The 23,784-nt window shown below is 40.1% G+C and overlaps 1 protein-coding gene across 1 annotated transcript in view; it reads right to left on the minus strand.

Annotated features, from left to right (window-relative positions):
* LOC101347204 (sodium/glucose cotransporter 1-like) overlaps positions 1-6,175 on the minus strand; it is a 128,501-nt gene extending 122,326 nt beyond the window's left edge. The window contains exons 1-2 of the mRNA XM_004386212.3: positions 6,122-6,175; positions 159-230 (exon numbers count right to left, since the gene is read on the minus strand). Of these exons, the coding sequence (XP_004386269.1) occupies positions 159-230; positions 6,122-6,166 (117 nt within the window). The 5' untranslated portion in view covers positions 6,167-6,175. The remainder of the gene's footprint in view (positions 1-158; positions 231-6,121) is intronic.
* Positions 6,176-23,784: the final 17,609 nt, after the last annotated feature.

Genomic DNA, 23,784 nt, shown 5'->3' on the forward strand with positions numbered 1-23,784 from the left:
GTCATAAAACAACATGTGTACTACTGTTTCATGAGAAACTATTTGTTCTGTAAGCCTTCACCTGAAGTACAATTAAAAAAAAAAAAAGACACCTAAAGTAATGAACAAATTTAACACACAGCCTCAAAAGTGGAATGCCATATGCAAGCCTTACTCACCGGCCACCATATTAGCTCCCGGCCAGCCAGGAAGAAGTCTTCTACTGTCCCACGACTGCGTGACAGCACAGCCTAAAAGAGGAAGATAATGGAATACAAGAAACCATAAACTGCTCCAAAGACACTGATCTTTCATATGGATGGCCTTTATTTATGGGGACATCTCCATAGCAAATACCCCCAAATCCACTCTCCCCTCCTTTCTTTGTAGTAACAGAACTCCTTACCCCGAGTTAGAGGAGGGTCCATGGCTGTCTAGCTGGAGACTACAGTCTCTTCCAGCTATGAGAGTGCACGAGGACAATGTACCCTTGTGAAATAATAATTGCTTTATTTTTTCCTAAACAGTTAACCAGTGGCATGGTCTCTGGCAAAGTCTCAGATATAAGTGGTTTAGTGAATGTATGGATCAATCAGGAATGGCAAAATCTGAACATGTACCTATCTTCTTCAGGGCAGCAGTCACAGTCCATTACTACGGTGTCCTCCCAACGTGTCAAAGTCCTCTCTACACAGGGTTCCTAACTCGGATTCCCAGCCCCCCAGTATGGATTGCTTAGGATTAGCATGACTCACCACCACCCGTGTGTCAGTTTGTTATACTGTGGTGGCATGCATGTTACTATGATACTGGAAGCTATGCTACTGGTATTTCACATACCAGCAGGGTCACTTCCAGTGGAACTTCCAGTCTAAGACAGACTAGGATGAAAGGTCTGGCAATCTTCCCCAAAACTAGCCAATGAAAAACCTATGGCTCACAACAGTATATTGTTCTAGACTGTGCCGGAAGATGGTGCAGGACCGGGCAACATGTCCTTCTGTTATACACAAGGTCGCCATGAGTAGGAGCCGATGTGATGGCAACCAATAACAACAGCATGACCCAAGGATGACAGCTGGTTGATAGAAATGTTTTTCCATGGGAAGAGCTAACTCATTACCATCATCTGAGGTATCAGCATCTTAACAGGGGTCTCCTTACATCAAAAAGCCTTAAACCAAAGAAGTAACTCTCTAAATTCAGACATGTTAAGTTACTCTACTTCATCCATTCAGTAGACACTTATTGAGGACCTACTTTGTGCATAGGTGACCTTTCCTTGGGAAGGTATCAGCAGTCTGTAGATACAGATGCATTTGAAACATGTTAAACAGATTTTGTTTTTTAGAGAAGTTTTAGGCTTATGGAAAATTTGTGCAAAAAGTACAGAGACTTCCCATATACCCGATCCCCTGCACATTGTTTCTCCTATTATTAACACCTCACATTTCTGTGATATGTTTGTTACAAATGATGAACCAGTAGTACTGATGCATTATTGTTAACTAAAGTCCATAGCTCACATTAGGGGGTCACTCTTTGTGCTGTACAGCCCTATGAGTTTTGACAAAGGCTTAATGTCATGTGTCCATCATCACAGTATCATTCAGGATAGTTTCAATGCCCTAAAAATGAATTTTTAAAAGGAACTTACAAAACATTCTAAGATGAATAAAATCAGCCTCTCTTCCTCTAAAAGAAAGAACCAAACAGGAAGAAGATTCTGGGAAGATGCGGTTTAAGCACATGTCCCTGACCCTTTCTTCCCCTGCTCCCTTTCTGGAATCAGAAACTCATCACAGTAGGCAGGTTGGTGGAACCTGAAGGCACATTCAACACTTTCTCAAGGATCTCTGAGCTGAGACTGATAAAAGAGAAAACAAACAAAAATGGTACAAGTTTCTCCCCCTTACCATCCTTTAAGAGCCAAGGCACCAGCAACAAAGACTAAGATTTCCCGTGTCAAGAGACTGGCTGCTAACCAAAAGGCTGGCAGTTTGAACCCACCAGCTGCTCCTTGAAATCACATGGGGCAGTTCTACTGTGTACTATGGGATCGCTATCAGTTGGAATCAACTCGACGGCAACAGGTTGAGGGGACTCAGCAGGCAGAAGCTTATGAATGCCTTCAGAAAGGAGACCTATCTGTGCAAGTCTGAACATTTCAGTTCAGTGGGAAAAGGGTGGCTTGTTTCATAATTGGTGCTGGAGCAACTGGCCATCCTCCTGGAAGAAAATAAAGCTAGATTCCCTGCCTCCCATCACATTATACATAAAAACGACTTCCAGCTATTCTAGAGATTTCAATGTTTTTTAAAAATCTACAAAAATATTGGGAGAAAATTTAGAATAATGATTATACAAACTCAGAGTAGGGGGAAACTTCCTTAAGCAAGCCAGGAAATCTAGAAGATATAAAAGAGATAGTTGACTGCTTCAAAGTAAACAAAAAATTCAAATGACAAAAGGACATGATTAACAGGGTCTAGACCAGTGGTTCTCAACCAGGAGTGATTTTGCCCATTTCCTCTACGGCATTTGGTAATGTTTAGACAATTTTGGCTGTACAATGGCATAGAAATCAGAGATGCTTATAATGCACAAGACAGACTCCCCTCCCCTAGCCGCCCCCCGCCGCCAACAAGGAATTATCTGGTCTCAAATATCAGTAACGCTGAGGCTGAGAAATACTGGTGTAGACAAGGATAGTTTGGGAAAAACATACTTGCATTTCGAAGGACAGACAAGTTGATCAAAGCAAAGTCAAACAATCCAATTAAAAATGGGCAAATAAACTGGCTATTCACAGAAGAGGAAAATCAACGGATAAAAACCACATAAAAAGATGCTCAACCTCACTAGGAATCTTGGAAGTGCAAATTAAAGATACAATGAGATACCACCATTCACCCATCAGATTGGCAAAAATTAATAATTTTCAAGGCTGGTGAGGGCTTGGGGAAAAGAGCACACTAGTACACTGCTTTGCTCAACAATCTTTGGGGATTGCCACTTAGTAATAGCTACTAAAATTTAAAGTAAACATACCTTTTTGACACAGCAATTCCAGTTTTGGGAATCCATGCTACAGAAGTTAAAAGCACCAACACCTTAAAAAAATGGCAACAATCTAAGTGTCAATTAGTAAGGAAGTGTTGAATAACACGTTTGTATGGAGTCCTTGGTAGTGTAAACAGTTAGGTGCTTGGCTATTAACCAAAAAATTGGTGGTTCGAATCCACCCAGAGGCACCTTGAAAGACAGCTCTAATGGTCTGCTGCAAGATCACAGCCACGGAAAATCCTATAGAGTGCAGTTCTACTCTGAAACACATGGGATTGCCATGAGTCAGAATCAACTCAACACTAGCTGATTTGTTTTTTTTTGGTATGACAGTTATGCAGTTAATAAAATCATGAGCTAGCTCTCTATCTCTTGACTTGCAGGACTCTCCATAATAAATGGGAAAAAAGGAAAGTTCGGAGTAATATGTATGATATGATCTCATTTTTTATAAAGACAAAACACAAACACTATATATGTGTTCATGTGTTTACATAAGCACTTAGAAAGCGGAGGAAGTATACGTGGCCTCTGGTTACCTCGGAGAGATGGCAACGATGAGGGAAGAACATTAACTTCTTTAAACATTTGTGCATCTTTCACTTCTTAACAATTACTTGTGTAATTAAGAACAGTTAAGTTTTAAAAAAGAGCCAAAGGAAAGACAACGATTAATATAAAGAAGCAAAGAGATCAGACTGTTCTGGATAGTGCGCATGTTTCACGGCTCCCAGAAGAGCAGAAGGAGCAGCAGGTTTCCTCTGGAAGTGACCACTAGTCCTCTGGCCTCAGAAAGACATGCTCCGACTGGGCTGTGACAAAGCTGCGTGGGAGCTTCCTAATTCAATGAGTGGCACTAGGGGGAGGATCCAAAAACAGGTACTCACTACTCACAGCCCCTGCCTAGGCCACCTAGAAGGATGTTTCTCATAACTGAGGCTAATTTAAAAATGTAATTGTTTGCTTGAATGATCTGATAAATGCATCAGATTTCCCTGTTAAGTTTGGAAAGAACTGGATTAAACCAAAGCTAAGAAACTACCGGAATACAACCAAACACTTCGAGGAACAGAGTAGCAGGGGTGGGGGTCTGGGGACCATGGTTTCAGGGGACATCTAGGTCAACTGGCATAACAAAGTTTTTTAAAGAAAAGTTCTGCATCCCACTTCGGTGAGTGGAGTCTGGGGTCTTAAAAGCTACTGAGCAGCCATCTAAGATGCATCCATTGGTCCCAAGCCACCTGGAGTAAAGGAGAATGAAGAATACCATGGTTACAGGAAAGTATTAGCCCAAGAGACAGAAAGGGCCACGTAAACCAGAGACTTCATCAGCCTGAGACCGGAAGAACTAGATGGTGCCTGGCTACCACAATGACCACCCTGACAGGGAGCACAACAGAGAGTCCCTGATGGAGCAGGAGAAAAGTGGGGTGCAGAACTCAAATTCTAGTAAAAAGGCCAGACTTAATGGTTTGGTTGAGACTGGAGGGACCCCAAAAGACATGGCCTCTGGACTCTCTGTTAGCCCAAAACTAAAACCATTTCTGAGGCCAACTCTTCAAAGATTAGACTGGACTATGAGACATAAAATTATACTCATGAAGAGTGTGCTTCTTAGCTCAAGTAGATACATGAGACTAAACAGGCAGCTCCTGTCCAGAGGTGAGATGAGAAGGCAGAGAGGGTCAGGAGCTGGTTGAATGGAGATGGGAAATCCGGGGTAGAAAGGAAGAGTGTGCTGTCACAGTATAGGGAGAGCAACTAGGGTCTCATAAAAATGTATGTATAAATTTTTCTATGAAAGACTAACTTGAATTGTAAACTTTTACTTCAAGCACAACAATAAAAAAAAGTGTTAAATTGTTAAAAAAAAAAGTTTGGAATAAAGAACCTGTATTTTGTCTTCAGGTACAAAATTCTGTTATTAGGGTAAAGACCACGGCTCCATTACTCCATCTGCCCACTAGCAGCAAGACACATTGTAAGCCCTCAAAAAAGTGCCCAATGATTTTACTTCCAAGGGCCAGACTGTGCCAGTAAGATCCTGTCCATGGCCTGGTGAAATGCCTCAAAGTAAAGGTCATATAGACATTAAAGTTCACTCATTCAACCAGATGGGGGCTGCCCTAAAAGAAAACTCTCCCAGTGGTTATCCAATGGTGGCACTGTCACTGGCCACTCCCTTGGTGAAGCAGGCCAGGCTGAGGACTCTGATGACTAACAGCTTAGCTGAAGGGGCATCCCGTGACACTAGCCAAGTTCATAGGCACTTGACCTTTCACCAGAACATGGGCAGACCCTCCTGGGCAGGGTCTGGCCTGTGTAGTATGGATAAGGGACACATATGTCAAGCTCTAGTGGGCAGACGACAATAAAGGAAAAGTGCTCTCCACCCAATTAAGACAACCCTTTACCAAAGAGAAACTATAAGCTCTTTATTCAAATTTAAAGAGAACACTTACAGCCCTAAGTTACTGTGACCTTTGAGGTCTTGCTAGCATGGCAGAGCGGCTAAACTCAACAGTCAAGTCAGACAGCTCTAGGTTCAAATAGGAACCATCAGTCTCTGGTTGTTACTTAACCTGTTTGAGCCTCGGTTTCCTCATCTATGAAACTGGAGGAAATAACAGAATGTTATTCATAGCATGGTTGTGAGGATGTGATGATGCAGATAAAGCACTCAGTACAGACCTGGCACTCAAGTGATTAAACGTTTACCACCATTATGATTATCATAATGACAACACCTTATTAAATAACACTTAGGTTCCAGGCAGCAGGCATAGAGGATGTTGTCCTGTTTGTTTTTTTGGGAGAGGGAGGGAGGGTGGCAGAATGCTCAAGTATGGCTTTGGTACTGAGGAAGCATATTTAACCTTGCATGGAAGGATGGGGAGTAGCTAGGCAAAAGGAGGGTGGCCAGGTTTGTGCTTAAAACGTTCTGGTGGTGAGAAGGCACCCAGTGTCAACGAGGGGATGAAAGTTGGGAAGTGGGGGGCCAGGGTGGGAGCAGGGGTCAACGTGACTAGCAGGGGTCTGGCCCTCGCCCTGACTACCCCTCTGGGCCCCGACGTACCCACAACCCGATGCCCATGACCGCCAAAAAGTACAAAACTATCATCACGGTGTCCGAGGCTTGTCTGTAGTTATCTTGGATGCTCCAGTTCGAGGTGACACCATACGAGGGGTCCAAGACAACGCGCCTGGGCACGGTAACCGGCATGGCTGCCCTAGAGGCAGCAACGGCCTAGCCTCGACTTTGCACCTTGCGGAAACGCGAGCCCAGACACAGGCGGGGAAGCGCCGTCACGCTCGTGCGACGGGGCGCGGGGACTCCTGGGCTTTCCCGTCCAGCACTACTGCACATTTCCGGCTAGGCGCGCCTGTCAGGGTTTCGCCAGACGAGTTCCTTCCCCTGGGTTTCATCTCTTTAGCAATAAAATAAAATCAACTCTTGTTTGCTAGTCCAGGCGTAACGCTTTCCCTTTGTTGGCCGCAATCTCTTTATCCTAAGCTAAGAGATGGAGGCAGGGCCAGGACAGTGTGAAGCGATTGAGACAGGTTCAGTAGGAGTGTCTAAGCCATCTTGCTGCTCCTTGGCATAACTCCAATCTCTCCCTCCATCTTCGTATGGCCGGTTTCCCTGTGTATGTCTCTCTGTGTGTCTCTTCTTATAAAAACACCAACTTTAAGGAACTTAGGGAGCTGTCTTAGTCATCTAGTGCTGCTATAACAGAAATATCACAAGTGGATGGTTTTAACAAAGAGAAATTTATTCTCTCATAGTTTCGGGGACTAGAAGTCTGAATTCAGGGCGTCAGCTTCAAGGGAAAGCTTTCCTTCTCTTTCAGCTCTGGAGAAAGATCTTTGTCATCAATCTTTCCCTGGACTAGGAGCTTCTCAGTGCATGGACTCTGGGTCCAAAGGATGCTCTATACTCCTGGCTCTTGCTTCTTGGTGGTATGAGGTCCCACTGTCTCTGCTCGCTTCTCTCTTTTACATCTCAAAAGAGATTGGCTTAAATTGTAGATTAATCTTGTAGATTGAGTTTACATAACTGCTGCTTATCCCATCTCATTAACATCATTGAGATAGGATTTACAACACTTAGGAAGATCACATCAGATGACAAAATGGTGGATAATCATATAATACTGGGAATCATGACCCAGCCGAGTTGACAGATACTTTTGGGGGACACAGTTCAATCCATGACAGGAGCCCTGGTGGCACAGTGATTAAAGAGCTTGACTACTAACCAAAAGGTCAGCCGTTCGAATCCACCAGCCGCTCCTTGGAAACCCTGTGGGGCAGTTCTACTCTGTCCTACGTAGTTGTTATGAGTCACAATAGGCTTGATGGCAACGAGTTTGGATTTTTTTTTTAACTTCAGTATGTCTTGATGGTGGCGCATCGGTCAAGTGTTTGGCTGCTAAAAGAAGGGTCTCCAGTTTGAACTGCAGACACTCTGCAGGAGGAAGATGTGACAATCAGCTTCGGTAAAGACTTACAGGTTTGGAAACGCGATAGGGCAATTCTATCCTGTCCTATATGGTCACTATGCATTGGAATTGACTCGACAGCAATAGGTTCTTTTTTTTGTTTTTACTCCAGTATGACCTCATTTTAACGAATTACATCTGCAAAGACTCTATTTTCAAACAAGATCACATTCACAGGTACTAGGGATTAGGACTTCAACATATCATTTTCGGAGACACAAGTCAACCTACAACAATTAACATATAATATAGCTCTTGCTAGTTGCTGTGCCTCCTTCAAAGGGCAGCTCCAAAAGACAAAGTAAGGTATGGTAATGAAATACGCAAAGACCTGGAGTTAGAAAACCAAAAAGGAAGAACGCTTAGCATTTCTCAGGCTGAAAGAGATGAAGAAAAAATTCAAGCCTCAAGTTGCAATATTGAAGGACTCTATGTGCAAAATATTGAACAATGCAGGAAGCATCAAAAGAAGATGGAAGGAGTACACAGATTCACTATCCCAAAAAGATTTGGTTGACATTCAGTCATTTCAGGAGGTAGCATAGGATCAAGAACCGATGGTACTGAAGGAAGAAGTCCAAGCTGCACTGAAAGCACTGGGGAAAAACAAGCCCCCAGTAATTGATAGAATATCAATTGAGAAGTTTCAACAAATGAATGCAAAGCTGCGCCATCAGCATTACTCAGAAATTGCCAAGAAATTTGGAAGACAGCTACCTGGCCAACTGGAAGAGATCTATATTTGTGCCCATTCCAAAGAATGGTGATCCAACAGAATGAGGAAATTATTGAACAATATTATTAATATCACACACAAGTAAAATTTTGCTGAAGATAATTAAAAAACGGTTACAGCAATACATCCACAGGGGACTGCCAGAAATTCAAGCCAGATTCAGAAGAAGATGTGGAACGAGGGATATCATTGCTAATGTCAGATGGATCTTGGCTGAAAGCAGAGAATACCAGAAAGATGTTTACCTGTGTTTTATTGACTATGCAGAGGCATTTGACTTTGTGGATCATAACAAATTATGGATAACATTGCAAATAATGGAAATTCCAGAAAGCTTAACTGTGCTCATGAGCCTTTACATAGACCAAGAGGCAGTCCTTTCAACAGAACAAGGGGTTTAAAATCAGGAAAAGTGTGCACCTGGGTTGTATCCTTTCACCATACTTATTAATCTGTATGCTGAGCAAATAATCCGAGAAGCTGGACTATATGAAGAAGAGCATGGCGTCAAGATTGGTGGGAGACTCATTAAGAATCTGTGATATGCAGAAGACATACCCTTGCTTGCCAAAAGCAAAGAGTACCTGAAGCACTTCCTGATGAGGATCAAAGACTATCGCCTTCAGCATGGATTGCACCTTGACATAAAGAAAACAAAAATCCTCACAACTGGACCAATAAACAACATCATGATAAACAGAGAAAATATTGAAGTTGTTAAGGATTTCATTTTACTTGGATCCACAATCAATGCCCGTGGAAGCAGCAGTCAAGAAATCAAACGATGTATTGCATTGGGCAAATCTGCTGCAAAAGGCCTCCTTCAAGTGTTAAAAAGCAAAGATGTCACTTTGAAGACTAAGATGCGCCTGACCCAATGAATAAGGAAGACTGAAGAACTGATGCGTTTGAATTATGGTGTTGGCAAAGAATATTGAATATACCATGGACTACCAGAAGAACAAGCAAGTCAGTCTTGGAAGAAGCACAGCCTGAATGTTTCTTGAAAGCGAGAATGGTGACACTTCGTCTCACGTACTTTGGACATATTATCAGGAGGGACCAGTCCCTGGAGAAGGACATCATGCTTGGTAAGGTAGAGGGTCAGTGAAAAAAGATGGATTGACAAGATGGATTGACACAGTGTCTGCAACAATGGGCTCAAACTTGACAACGATTGTGAGGATAGTGCAAGAAAAGATGGGTACTACAATCAGAGAGATTGAAATTTTAAGAAAGAATCAAAAGGAAATTCTAGAAATTAAAAGCACTGTAACAGAAATGAAGAATGCTTTTGATCATCAGTAGACTGGACACAGGCTGGAAAGAATCATGAATTCTAAGATATGTTAATAAAAATTTCTCAAACTGAAAAGCAAAGAGAAAAAAAGTCTGGAAAAAAAAAAAAAAAAAAGGAACAGAATACCCAAGAACTGTGGAACAATTATGAAAGGTATAAAACGTAATGGGATTACCAGAAGGAGAAATAAGAGAAAAAGGAACAGAAGAAATATTCGAAGTAATAATGGCTGAGAATTTTCCAAAATTGTTGACAGACACCAAATTACAGATCCAGGAATCTCAGAGAACACCAACAAATACAAAAAACTGTACACCTTGGCATATCATATTCAAACTGTAGAAAATCAAAGACAAAGAAAATCCCAAAAAAAGCCAGAGGAAAACAATACCTTACTTACAAAGGAATAAAGATAAGAATTACTCAGACATCTCTTTAGAAACCAAGAAAGCAAGAAGAGAGTAGAATGAAATACTTAAAGTGTTGAAAGGAAAAAGTTGATTCACATGTGTCATGGATTCAGTTGTGTCCCCCAAAAATATGTGTATCAATCTGGCTGGGCCATGATTCCCAGTATTGTGTGATTGTCCACTATTTTGCCATCTGATGTGATTTTCCTATGTGTTGTAAATCCTATCACTATGATGTTAATGAGATGGATTAGCGGCAGTTATAGTGATGAGATCTACAAGATTAGGTTGTGTCTTAAGCCAATCTCTTTTGAGATATAAAAGTGAGAAGTGAGCAGAGAGACAGGGGGACCTCATACCACCAAGAGTGTAGTGCCAGGAGTAAAGCCTGTCCTTTGGACCCAGGGTTCGTGCATGGAGAAGCTCCTAGTCCAGGGGAAGATTGATGACAAAGACCTTCCTCCAGAGCCAACAGAGAAAGCCTTCCCCTGGAGCTGATGCCCTGAATTTAGACTTCTAACTTACTACTCTGTGAGAGAATAAACTTCTGTTTGTTAAAGCCATGCACTTGTGGTATTTCTGTTATAGTAGCACTAGATAACTAACACAGTACTCAGTTCAGTTACTGAAAAACATTTAAGTATGTTCAGAACAATTTGATATGTTGTCTTAGTCATCTAGTGTCAGCTTCTTCCAGCATTCACACCACCTGGTGGGCAATTTTTTGTGTAGAACACCTCGAGCCTGGGTTAGATTTGGTGGTCTTTGGTACCCACCAGTAACAAAACAGCTCAGCCTAGTGTTTAGTGGTTGTTTTTATTGTTGTTAGGTATCTCTGAGTTGGTTCTGACTCACAGTGACCCTGTGTACAACAGAACAAAACACTGCCTGGTTCTGCGTCATCCTCACAGTCGTTGCTATGACTGAGCCCATCATTGCAACCACTGTGTCAGTCCATCTTGTTGAAGGTCTTGGCTCTTTCACTGACACTCTACCAAGCCTGATGTCCTTCTCCAGGGTCTGGTCTCTTCTGATAACATGGCCAAAGTATGTGAGAAGAAGTCTCACCATCCTTGCTTCTAAGGAGCATTCTGGCTATATTTCTTCCAAGACAGATTTGTTTGTTCTTCTGGCAGTCCATGGTATATTCAAAATTCTTTGCCAACACCATAATTCAAAGGCATCAATTCTTCTTCGGTCTTCCTTAGTCATTTATCCAGCTTTTGCATGCATATGAGACAATAGCAAATACTATGGCTCCAGTCCTCAAAGTGACATATTTGCTTTTGAACACTTTAAAGAGCTCTTTTGCAACCAATTTGCCCAGTGCAATATGTCATTTGATTTCTTGACTGCTGCTTCCATGGGCATTGATTGTGGATCTAAGTAAAATGAAATCCTTGAAAACGCCAATCTTTTCTCCATTTATCAAGATGTTGCTTATTGGGCCATTTATGAGGATTTTTGTTTTCTTTATGTTGAGGTATAATCCATACTGAAGGCTGTAGTCTTTGATCTTCATCAGTAAGTACTTCAAGTCCTCTTCATTTTCAGCAAGCAAGGTTGTGGCAACTGCATAACTTAGGTTGTTAATGAGTCTTCCTCCAATCCTGATGGCCCATTCTTCTTCATATAGTCCAGGTTCTTGGATTATTTGCTCAACATACAGATTGAATAAGTATGGTGAAAGGGTACAACTCTGATGCACACCTTTCCTGATTTTAAACCACACAGTATCTCCTTGTTCTGTTCGAACAGCTGTCTCTTGGTCTGTGTGCAGGTTCTTCACGAGCACAATTAAGTGTTCTGGAATTCCCACTCTTCACAATGTTATCCATAATTTGTTACGATCCGCACAGTCAAATGCCTTTGCGTAGTCAATGAGACACAGGGAAACATCTTTCTGGTATTCTCTACCCGCAGCCAAGATCCATCTAACTTCAGCAATGATATCCCTTGTTCCACGTCCACTTCTGAATCCGGCTTGAATCTGGCAGTTCCCTGCTAATGTACTGCTGTAAATCTTTTTGAGTTATCTTCAGCAAAAAATTTACTTCTAGATGATATTAACGACATTGTTCGGTAATTTCTGCATTCCATTGGATCATTTTTCTTTGGGATGGGCACACATATGCATCTCTTCGAGTCAGTCGGCCAGGTAGCTGTCTTCCAAATTTCTTGGCCTAGGCAAGTGAGCACTTGCAGTGTTGCATCCGTTTGTTGAAACATCTCATTTGTTGGTGGACTAAATGAATGGGAATACTACATAATTTTCAAAACAGTAGAGGAAAGGACATGTAGGGGGAAAATTTCACACAACCTAAAAGAAGAAAAAGACAAAAAAGATAAGACAGAACAAATAAAAATTACAGAATAAGAGGATAGAAATAATTCATTAATTAATACATCAATAATTACACAAAATTTATAGAAACTAAATGCTTCAGTTAAAACAAACAAACAACAACAACAAAAGTACCTGGAATAAAAACAAAATCCAGCATTTGCTTTTTGGAAGAATATACCTAAAGCACAAATATACAAACAAAATAGACTTTAAGGCAAAAAACATTACTAGATGTAAACTTTCAGTAAATTACCAAATGTAAACCTCTAGTAAACTACTAGCCAAAAGCCGTTGCCGTCGAGTTGATTCAGACTCATAGCAACCTCATAAGACAGTAGAACTGCCCCGTAGAGTTTCCAAGGAGTGCCTGGTGGATTTGAGCTGCCGACCTTTTGGTTAGCAGACGTACCATGGTTTCCAGTAAACTACTAGACGTAAAAAAAATTACTAAAAGTCAGTTTATAATTATAAAAGGTAATAGTCACAAGGAACATACAGAGTTCTAAAATTTTAATGGGTCTAATAATATCTCAAAATACATACCATATTTTCACAAATAACACACCAACACATATAATGCACATACCGTGCCTAGGAAAATAATGTGCAAGGAGGTTGGCAAAAAATTGTGTAATGCATGTGTTATTTGCATAAAAATATGCTAATGTAAAATGGACAAACTCAGAAGAAGAAATAGAAAATACACATCATAATGGGGAGATTTTAACATATCTCAGTAATGAGAGCTCAAACACACAAAAAACTGTATCAGTAAGCTTTTAGAAATTTCAAACAACACAACTAATAAACTTGGTGTATGGATGCATATAAGACATACACTTAACTACAGAATACATATTTTTGAAATGTAAATGGAACACTTATGAATATTAACCACATATGTGGGTCAGTCATAAAGCCTCAGCAATTTAAAAAAAAAATGGTTTACAGAACACATTCTCAGACCAGAATAAAACAGTTCAAAATCAACAACAAAAATAATTAAAAAAAATACTTGAATTTAAAAATATATTTTAAAATAACTCATAAATCAAAGTAGAAAACATAATGAAAATCAGAAAATATAGCTAAAGTTAAACGAAAATACTGCATATCAAAATTTCTAGGATACAGGTAATGCAGTACTTAGAGAAAAATTTATACCATTAAAAGCTCATGCTGTAAAAGAAGAAAGGTTAAAAAGTAACTATTTAAACACCCAATTTGAGTAAGGAAATAAATATTAGAATAAATTCAAAGAAAGGACAAGGAAGACATTAAGATAAAAAATTAATGAAATAGAAAATAAACTTAATAGAGAAGACCAAGAAAGCTGAGGTTGATTCTCTGCAATACTAAAATGAACAAACTTTCAACATTACTAATGAGGAAGAGAGATGGAAGGAGGGAGGAAAAAAGGGAGAGAGGAAGAAAGAGAAGGAAAGAGGAAGGAAGAAAAGGAGGACAGAAATTAACCAAAAACAGTATTTGGAATGAAAACAAAAGCCAAGCCAAACCCATTGCGCTCGAGTTGATTCTGACTCATAGCGACAAGCAGTCATATATACAAATGCTACAGACATTTCAAAATGAGACTATTAAGAACAACTTAATGACAGTAAATTTGAAAATGTAGAGGAAATGGATAAATTGCTAGAAAAATATAATTTAACAAAACTTACTCAAAAGGAAATAGGAAAATCTGAACAGTACTATAACCATTAAAAAAATTAAATCAGTTAAAAAGATCTCTCCTCCTCCCCCCACACACATAAACACATAAAACTTCAGACACAGATGATCAAGGACCAATTCCAATTTTATAGAAATTATTCCAAAAGTAGAGGAAAAGAAGTAATATTCCCCAACTCATGTATTAGGACTAACATGACTTGGTCACCAAAATCTGACAAGCATTAGTATGAAAAAGAAAAATTACAAACTAGTGTCACTCATATGATGGCAAAAATTGAAACAAAATATTAACAAATGTAGCAATATAGAGAAATATTCATCGTTATCTCAGAAATGCAAGGTTAGTTTACCCTAAGAAAAACAAACAAATGTAATTCACCACTTCAGCAAAACAAAGGAGAACATCTACATGGTATCCTCAGTGGATGCAGAACACACTTTTGATAGAATTTAACACACATTACTGATATTTAAAAGATAAAAAAATTGTTTAGGAATGGAAGAAAAAACTTCCTTAATCTGATGGATGATATCTACAAAACAAAACAAAAAACAACCCTATGGCAAGCATCATACTTAATGATAAACCCTGAAAGCTTTCCCTGTGAGGTAGGGAACAAAGCAAAGACGCCGATTATCACCCCTTCTACTCAGCATTGTATTGGTGGTCCTAGCCAATGCAATAAGGCAATAAAAATATATAAAAAGTATAATAATTAGAAAAACTATTATTGTTCACAGATGAACAATATTTCTCACAGATGAACAAAAGATTCTTCAGATTAATTATTAGAATAAATAATAATATACAAAACTTATTTGTATTTTTATATAGAGCAATAAACTGTCAGAAAATAAATATTTTAAAATATCACTTATAATAGCATACAAAATCATCAGGCACCTAGGATACATCTAACAAAAGACATGTAAGACCTCTAAATTGAATATTATTATATTTTTTGAGAGATGTTAAAGATTTAAATTAATGGGGAAGAACATCAACCTCATGGTTTGAGGAACTTATATTAAGGTACCAATTTTCTAAAATGGGTGCACCTGACCCAAGCCATGATATTATCAATTGCCACATATGCATGAGAAAGCTGGACAATGAATAAGGAAGAGTGAGGAACTGATGCCTTTGAATAATGGTGTTGGAGAAGAATATTGATATACCATGAACTGTCAGAAGAAAGAACAAGTCTGTCTTGGAAGAAGTACAGCCAGAATGCTCCTTGGAAGTGAGGATGGTGAGACTTTGTCTCATGTACTTTGGACATGTTATCAGGAGGGACCAGTCCCTGGAGAAGGACATCACGCTTGGTAAGGTAAAGGGTCAGCAAAAAAGAGGAAGACCCTCAGTGAGATGGATTGACACAGTGGCTGCAACAATGAGCTCAAACATAAGGATTGTGAAGATGGTGCAGGACTTGGCAGTGTTTGTTTTGTTGTTCATAGGGTCACTATTGGTTAAGAATCGACTCATTTGCACCTAACAACAACAAAGATATCAATTCTTATAAAATTGATGACAGATAAAATTAATTCTGATGAAAATTCATACTGGTTTTTTTATGGAGCTTGATAACATGATTCTAAAATTTATATGAAAATGCAAAGGACCCAGAATAGTCAAGACACTCTCCATGAAGGACTAGCTGGAGGACTGGCTCTACTAGATATCGAAACTTATTATAAAACTATAATAATTAAATCAGTGTGGTATTGGCATAGAGAAAGAGACAATTAAAAAAAGTAACTGAATAACAATCCAGAAACAGATTCACACATGGACGTTTGACATATAAGAAAGGTAGCACTATAGGTCAATGAAGAAAGGTAAGTAAGACTTTTCAATAAGGGTGCCGGGCTAATTGAGTATTCATATGAAAAGAAGAGAAAGAGAGAAAAGAAAATGAATTGGAGCTGTACCTCACATTATATGTAAAAGTCAATTCCAGGAGGATTAAGGATCCATATGAGAAAGACAAAGTTATGAAGGTTTTAGAAAATTATATAAAATAATACCTTCATGACCTCATGGGAGAAAAGAATTAAACAAGTTATGAGGAATGAAAGTTATAAAGAAAAAACTGGATAAAGTAGTCTACATTAAAATTAAGAACGTCTATTAATCAAAAGGCCTTAAAAAAGAGTAAAAAAGTCATGTCAAATATTGGAGGAAGAAATTTGCAAAACAAATAACTTATAAACAACATGTATCCAGAACATAAAAAATACAAATCAAAAGAAAAGACAAAAGAATAGGAAATGGACAGAAGTTATGAGCAAGTCCTTTATTAAGAAGAAATTTGAATGATTAATAAACATATGAAAAGGCACTCAAGCATATTAAAAATCAGAGAAATGCAAATGAAAACCATAAAGAGATACTAGTACATACCCATCTGATTGGCAAAAAATTTTAAGTCTAACAGTAACAAGTGTAGACCAGGAAGTGGAGGAGTGAAGCACTTATACAGTGCCAGTGGGTGTAAATTAATGACTAGCTTAGAATATAATTTGGTATTATCTAATAAAGTTTAAATGGGCATGACCTATGACCCAGTAATTCTACTCCAAGGATTGTACCCTAGGGAGAAAGTCCAGCACACATGCAATAGGAAACTTAAACAAGAATGCTCACAGCAGCGCTTGTGATAAATAGTGAAACACTAGAAACAACTCACATGCCAGTTATAGAGGCAGGGATAAAAAATATGTAGTATGTTCAGTTGTAGGTATAATTCATTTATTTTAATTGTTTTATAGCATTCGGCAGTGATGGGATACTATACAGTAGTGAAAATGAATAAATTACAGCTACATCTAACAACCTGGATACATTTCTGGAACATGGTGTTAGAAAGAAAAAGCAAGTTTGCAAATAGTAAATAAAATATACCCATTCATGTTCAAAAGCAGACAAAACAAAGCAATTATCAATAGATACACACCAAGGTAGTAAACCTATTACTGTTGTTTGTTGTTAGGTGCCGTTGAGGCAGCTCCGACTCATAGCAACTCTATGTACAACAGAACGGAACACTGCCCAGTTCTGCGCCATCCTCACAATTGTTGCTATACTTGAGCTCATGGTTGCAGCCCCTGTGTCAATCCATCTCGTTGAGGGTCTTCCTCTTTTTCGATGACCCTCTACCTTACGAAGCATGATGTCGTTCTCCAGGGACCGGTCCCTCCTGATAACACATCCGAAGTACGTGAGACGAAGTCTTGCCATCCTCCTTTCCAAGGAGCATTCTGGCTGTACTTCCAAGACAGATTTGTTCGTTCTTCCAGCAGTGCATGGTATATTCAATATTCTTCACCAACACCAATAAACCTATAAAGAACAAAGAAAAGATGAACACAGACCTCAGGATGATGGTTATCTTCGAGCAGGGAGAAAAGGGGAGAGGATTCAGCAGGGGCACACAGGGATTTATAAAGTAAATGCTTTTCCTTAAACCAGGTAATGGATACATGGGTGTTCATTGTATGTTCTTTTTACTTTACAAATATTTTTATAAATACGGCATTCTTTCGTAGCTCCTCAGTGTGTAACAACAGTAATTGTTAAGCTGCAGCTTAAAGGAGAAAACCCTACATGATTTTATCAGCAGATGTTAAAAAGGAGTTAGACTAAATTCGACCACTGTGCTCCACTCTCTGGGTACTGTTGCCCCCTGGCGCCCAACTTGGGCAGGACTGGCAACCACAGCTCAGAGTCCGAGAAGACCCAAGTTAAAGAGAAATAGAAGGAAATTCCTTCAGCACTTTTTAAAGTCTATTTACCGAAACCAACAGCCAGTACCCCGCTCAACTCTGATATGTGGAAGCCATGTCCATCCACATCAGGAACAAGACTTGGATGATCATTCAACATTGGTTCAGAGGTTCTAGCTAAAGCAAAAGGGCAATAAAATAAAATAATCTACATTTTGCAATCTGAAAATTTGCAGACTGTATGATTATATATGGTCGCTATGAGTTGAAATTGACTTGATGGCAGTGGGTTTGGTGTTTGGTTATGATTGCAGATGAGGCATTGGTAGTCCAGTGATAGAATTCTTGTCTATCATGCAAGAGATCTGGATTCAGTTCCCCCCAGTGAACCTCAAGCTCAGCCACCACGCATCTGTGGGTGGAGGATTATGTGCTATTGGTTATAATGCTGAATAGGTTTCAGCAGAGCTTCCAGACTAAGACCAACTAGGAAGAAAGGCCTGGTAATCTACTTCTGAAAATCAGCCAATGGAAACAGTATGGATCACAATGATCCAATCCATCACCATCGCAGAGATGGTGCTAGACTGGGCAGCATTCCCTTGTGCATGGGGTCACCATGAGTCAGGTGCCAACTTGACAGCAGTTAACAACAACGATTGTATATCTATTTTTAAAAAAAGTTTCGTTTAAAAAAAACTACCAAAGTTCATAAGACAGAAAATAATCATATTAAAATCATTATCTTTTCTCTGTATTAATAATCAGTGAGGAATGTTGGAAAAAAAATATCCCATTCTTAATAGTGACAACAACCATAAAACATTTAGGAAAAAAAATCCCATTCACAATAGTGACAAAAACCATAAAACATTTAGGAATAAATTTAACTGGAAAGTCCTAGAACCTCCTGGTTCCAGGAGCTTCTCAGTGTAGGGATCCGAGTCCAAAGGATGCACTCCACACTTGCCTCTTCTTTCTTGGTGGTGGTGAGATCCTCTCCTTCACGCCTCTGGGATGCTCATGTTAAGCCTAGCAGGATGGCAAAACTGATCAATCCCCTTGGTGGGCCACAATTACCTTATTTGCACAGTTATGAGACCATGGTGAGAAAGGCCACACAAAAGTGATCCATTGCACCGCACTTCTGCAACAGATAGCTGGGGAATGAGATGAGAAATGCTGATGACCTGCCTGCCCCTCCTGGGAAGATACCATAGCCTTTGACTTGGAGCTGTGGGGAGAGGGAGCCCTGTGTTCTTAGCTGCACCTGCCTGGAGTGGAGTTTCCACCACACTCGGATGGGAATGGCGAGGAAGGGAGTGGGTCATGGTTGAAATGTCACTGACCCTTGCTGTTCGTGCAGAGTTTTAATAACTTTTCATGAAAAAAAAAATTCCTTCAAATGCTATATGCCCTTAGGAGTATTTCAAGAGGCTTAAAAAATTAATTACGACTTCCACTGGGGAGTGGGTCCATGAAGCTCTTCACATTGCTATTCTGGAAGTGAACTCCGGGCCCCTGCCCCAGTTGGTTTCTGAAACTTCAGGTGAGTGCTTACACTAATTCCCACTGCAGGAAGACTTGAGTATACAGGTTCCAGTGAGTTAAATATTTTACTTTCTTTTTAAAGTTTAAATATATATATATTTTTTACTGGTCATATACTAGTTCATAGAATAAAACCTTTGTTGTTTTGAATTGTGATTTTTTTAGCCCTTTTGGAGTAAAGAGCACTCATAACCTAGCTGGACCCTAATGCAGTCGAGTGGTTAGGCAGTCTAGCTTTAGTACTGGATTCATTCTGTCCACCAAGTCAGATAACACAGGAAACGTATTTTGTAAGTGCCAGCTTCCAGCATTCACACCATCTGGGAAGCAGTTTTTTGTGTAGAACACCTTGAGCCTGGGTTAGATTTGGTGGTCTTTGGCACCCTCCAGTGACAAAACAGCTTAGCCTGGTGTTTAGTGGTTGTTGTTTTTGTTAGGTGCCGTCGAGTCGGTTCCGGCTCATAGCGATGCTATGTACAGCAGAACAAAATACTGCCTGGTCCTGCGTCATCCTCACAGTAGTGGCTATGCTTGAGCCCATTATTGTAGCCCTCTGCCAATTCATCTTGTTGAGGGTCTTCCTCTCTTTCACTGACGCTCTACTTTACTAAGCATAACGTCCTTCTCCAGGGACTGGTCCTTCCTGATAACATGTCCAAAGTATGTGAGACAAAGTCTCGCCATCCTTGCTTCTAAGAAGCATTCTAGCTGCACTTCTTCCAAGACAGATTTGTTCGTTTTTCTGGCAGTCTGTGGTATATTCAATATTCTTCACCAACACTGTAATTCAAAGGCATCAACTATTCTTCAGTCTTCCTTATTCATTATCCAGCTTTCGCATGTACATGAAACAATTAAAAATACCATGGCTTGAGTCAGTCCCACTTTAGTCGTCAAAGTGACATCTTTGCTTTTTAACACTTTAAAGAGGTCTTTTGCAACAGATTTGCCCAATGCAATACATGGTTTGATTTCTTGACTGCTGCTTCCAGGGCATTGATTGTAGATCCAAGGAAAATGAAATCCTTGACAACTTTAATCTTTTCTCCGTTTATCATGATGTTGTTTATTGGTCCAGTTATGAAGATTTTTATTTTCTTTACGTTGAGGTGTAATCCATACTGAAGGCTGTAGTCTTTGATCTGCATTGGTAAGTGCTTCAAGTCCTCTTCGCTTTCAGTAAGCAAGGTTGCGTCATCTGCATAACCCAGGTTGTTAATGAGTCTTCCTTAAATCCTGATGCCACGTTCTTCTTTATATAGTCCAGTTTCTTGGTTTATTTGCTCAGCATACAGATTGAATAAGCATGGTGACAGGCTACAACCCTGATGCACACCTTTCCTGGTTTTAAACCACATAGTATCCCCTTGTTCTGTTCGAACGACTGCCTCTTGGTCTATGTACAAGTTCCACATGAACACAATTAAGGGTTCTGGAATTCCCATTCTTCACAATGTTATCCATAATTTGTTATGATCCACAGAGTCGAATGCCTTTGCATAGTCAATAAAACATAGGTAAACATCTTTCTGGTACTCTTTGCTTTCTGCCAAGATCCATCTGACATCAACCACGATATCCCTCGTTCCACGTTCTCTTCAGTATCCAGCTTGAATTTCTGGAAGTTCCCTGTCAATGGACTGCTGCAACTGCTTTTGAATGATCTTCAGCAAAATTTTACTTGTGTGTGATATTAACGATATTGTTTCATGATTTCTGCATTCTGTTGGATCACTTTTCTTTGGAATAGGCACAAATATGAATCTCTTCCAGTCAGTTGGCTAGGTAGATATCTTCCAAATTTTTTGCCATAGATGAATAAGCATCTACAGTGCTGTGTCCTCTTGAGCCATTGGAAGAAATGGTGAAGTTAAAGTTTAGTGGTAGTTTGACCACATTCAGTTTTTGATGGAGTGATTGTTCATTACTTTACAAGGAACCAGACTTGGAGCTTTTTAGCTGAGGGGCCAGAGTAATCAACCGGTACCCATGTCCACAGACTATTGTCTGACATTTCCCCAGTGATGATGGTCAAGTTTGGGCTCATTGTGAGTGTATTCAAGGCATATGTGGCCCTGTGTCTTCAGTTCAGCATTCCTTCCTGGTCTCTATCCAAGGTTAGTGTCCAGTATTACCATCATGGTTTTGGATTTGAGCACCTACCTTGGAAGATTTTTGTGATGACCATGAGAATATACCAGGGGCATCATAGTATAGACTTTCTCTCAGTCTTGCTGGCCAGCAGCAAACAGATCAAAAAGAGAGGGTAATTTTGGGTCTTGTTGTTTTACAAGCAGACCCTCAAAGAACATAAAGGGTTCATGTCTCTCCTTTCTTGGGGTTCCTATCATCCTGATCCTTTTCCTCTATCTCAGTGAGCAGGGGGGAATCACCTTAATAATTTGGATGTATTTATTCTGGAGTCCCTGAGTGGTGCAAACTGTTAAGCGCTCAGCTACTAACTGAAAGGTTGGCAGTTCGAGTCCACCCAGAGGTACCTCGAAAGATCTACTTCCAAAAGATCACAACCATTTGAAAACGCTGTGGAACACAGTTCTAGTCTGAAACATGTGGGGTTCCCATGAGTCAGAATTGAATTGATGGCAACTGGTTTGGTTTTGGTTTGTTCTCATAAGACAATGTCCTTCCAGGAGAGAGGATATCCACTGGGATTGATCCAGTTGCAGATGTTCCACCAGCCGAGCCATCTATTGACTGTCGGGCCAAATTGTCTAAATTTGTGACTCCACAGAAGCCTATGATCTTAGACTACTGTGTTGTATTCTTTGGTCCATTTAGTTTAGTTGGATGACCAGTCCAAAACTCCAGTTCCTTATTTTACTTGTGGAGCATCATTTAGAAAAACAAAATTCAACCTCCTTAGTATTACTTTTCCTGGAAAGCTATTTTAATTACTTCAGGCCAAATTTCCACTGCCTTCCTAACTTCATGATGTTCTCTATATGAAAAATCCTAAAACAGATTAGGGGATGGTCGTTTTTTAAAAACATGACATTGAGGGCCTTGTCCATATCCATGCTGGGTGAGGCCTTCCCTGAAGTCAAATGTTCTCCACTCTAAGATATCAGTAAAGGTATGGAAAGATGATAGAATTGTTTCCTCTCTTTCCATGTGACATACAAACATGGAAATGCTTGAAGAGATAGATAGCCTCACTCTCACTATATGATGCCTCTGGGGGAGGCAAAACTAAAGAAAAATTGATTCTCTCCTTTTTGACATGCAGTGCAACCCACATGTGCCCTTGGACACAATGACTGGTCCATCACTTTTTACTAGAGCTAGGTCTGAGGCACTTGCAAGAGTTTTATTTGGTCCACCAGAATTTCTTGATGTGTTTTATACTCTGCCTGACCAAACCAAAACACCAAACCAGTTGTTGTTGAGTCGACTCCTACTCAAGTGACCCCATGTGTCAGAGTAGAACTATGCTCCATAGGGTTTTGAACATCTGATTTTTCAAAAGTAGATCACCAGGGCTTTTTTTAGAGTTGCCTCTGGGTGCACTTGAACCACCAACCCTTCAATTAGCAGCTGAGTGTGTTAACTGTTTGCACGGCCCAGGGACTCCCTCCTAGGATTAAATCTCACCAACCCATTAGACCTTGCGCTCCACATTGCTCATTGGAGAGGAGAACATCAGTAATATGGAGCCTATCTGCATCCATTCTCTGCTTCTCACCCCCAATGGCCATCCCAAATAGAGTTGCCTGTGTTCTTACTAGATTACATCCATTCTCACTCAGTTTAGCCCCAGTTTAGAATGGGCTGACCAGCGGCTGAGTTATTTGACCATAGCTCTCACCTTCTGCTCTTCCCTGGGCAGCTGGCTATTTGCATTCTGCAGGCCCCAGTGCCTGAAGTCTTCGCCCACTGAAACTCAGAGAACCTGGGATGGAGTGGAGGAGGTTAGCCTGGAATCTCTGAGAGATCCAGGTACAAAAATACTGAATTCTGTCCTCAGGAAGGCATTTTTCTCAAGAATGCTTTGATTAAAGACTACCAAAAACTATCAGCTTTCTCTGCTTTGGGGAAGTGAGAAGTATTAGTATTGAATTTTACCTGAACACTGTGTATTGGAAAACAGCAGTGATTAAAGAAATCCCCACACCCTTTGCGTTCAGGAAAACAACTTGGGGCAAATAACCACCTTTCCCGTATACTTAGATAAGACTCATGGATGCCCACTTGTATACCTATGACAAGGCCAGATACCAAACCAAAACACCAAACCTAATGCCACAGAGTCAATTCTAACTCATGGCGATCCCACGTGCTACAGAGTAGAACTGCTCCATAGGGTTTTCTTGGCTGTAATCTTTATGAAAGCAGTTCATCAGGCCTTTCTTCCATGGAGACTCTGGGTGGGTTCTCACCACCAACCTTGAAGATTAGCAGCCGATTGCAAACCACTTGTGCCACCCAGGGACCTAGGCCAGCCACAGACT

Source organism: Trichechus manatus, unplaced genomic scaffold (assembly GCF_000243295.1).
Source record: "Trichechus manatus latirostris isolate Lorelei unplaced genomic scaffold, TriManLat1.0 scaffold00157, whole genome shotgun sequence".
NCBI lineage: Eukaryota > Metazoa > Chordata > Mammalia > Sirenia > Trichechidae > Trichechus > Trichechus manatus.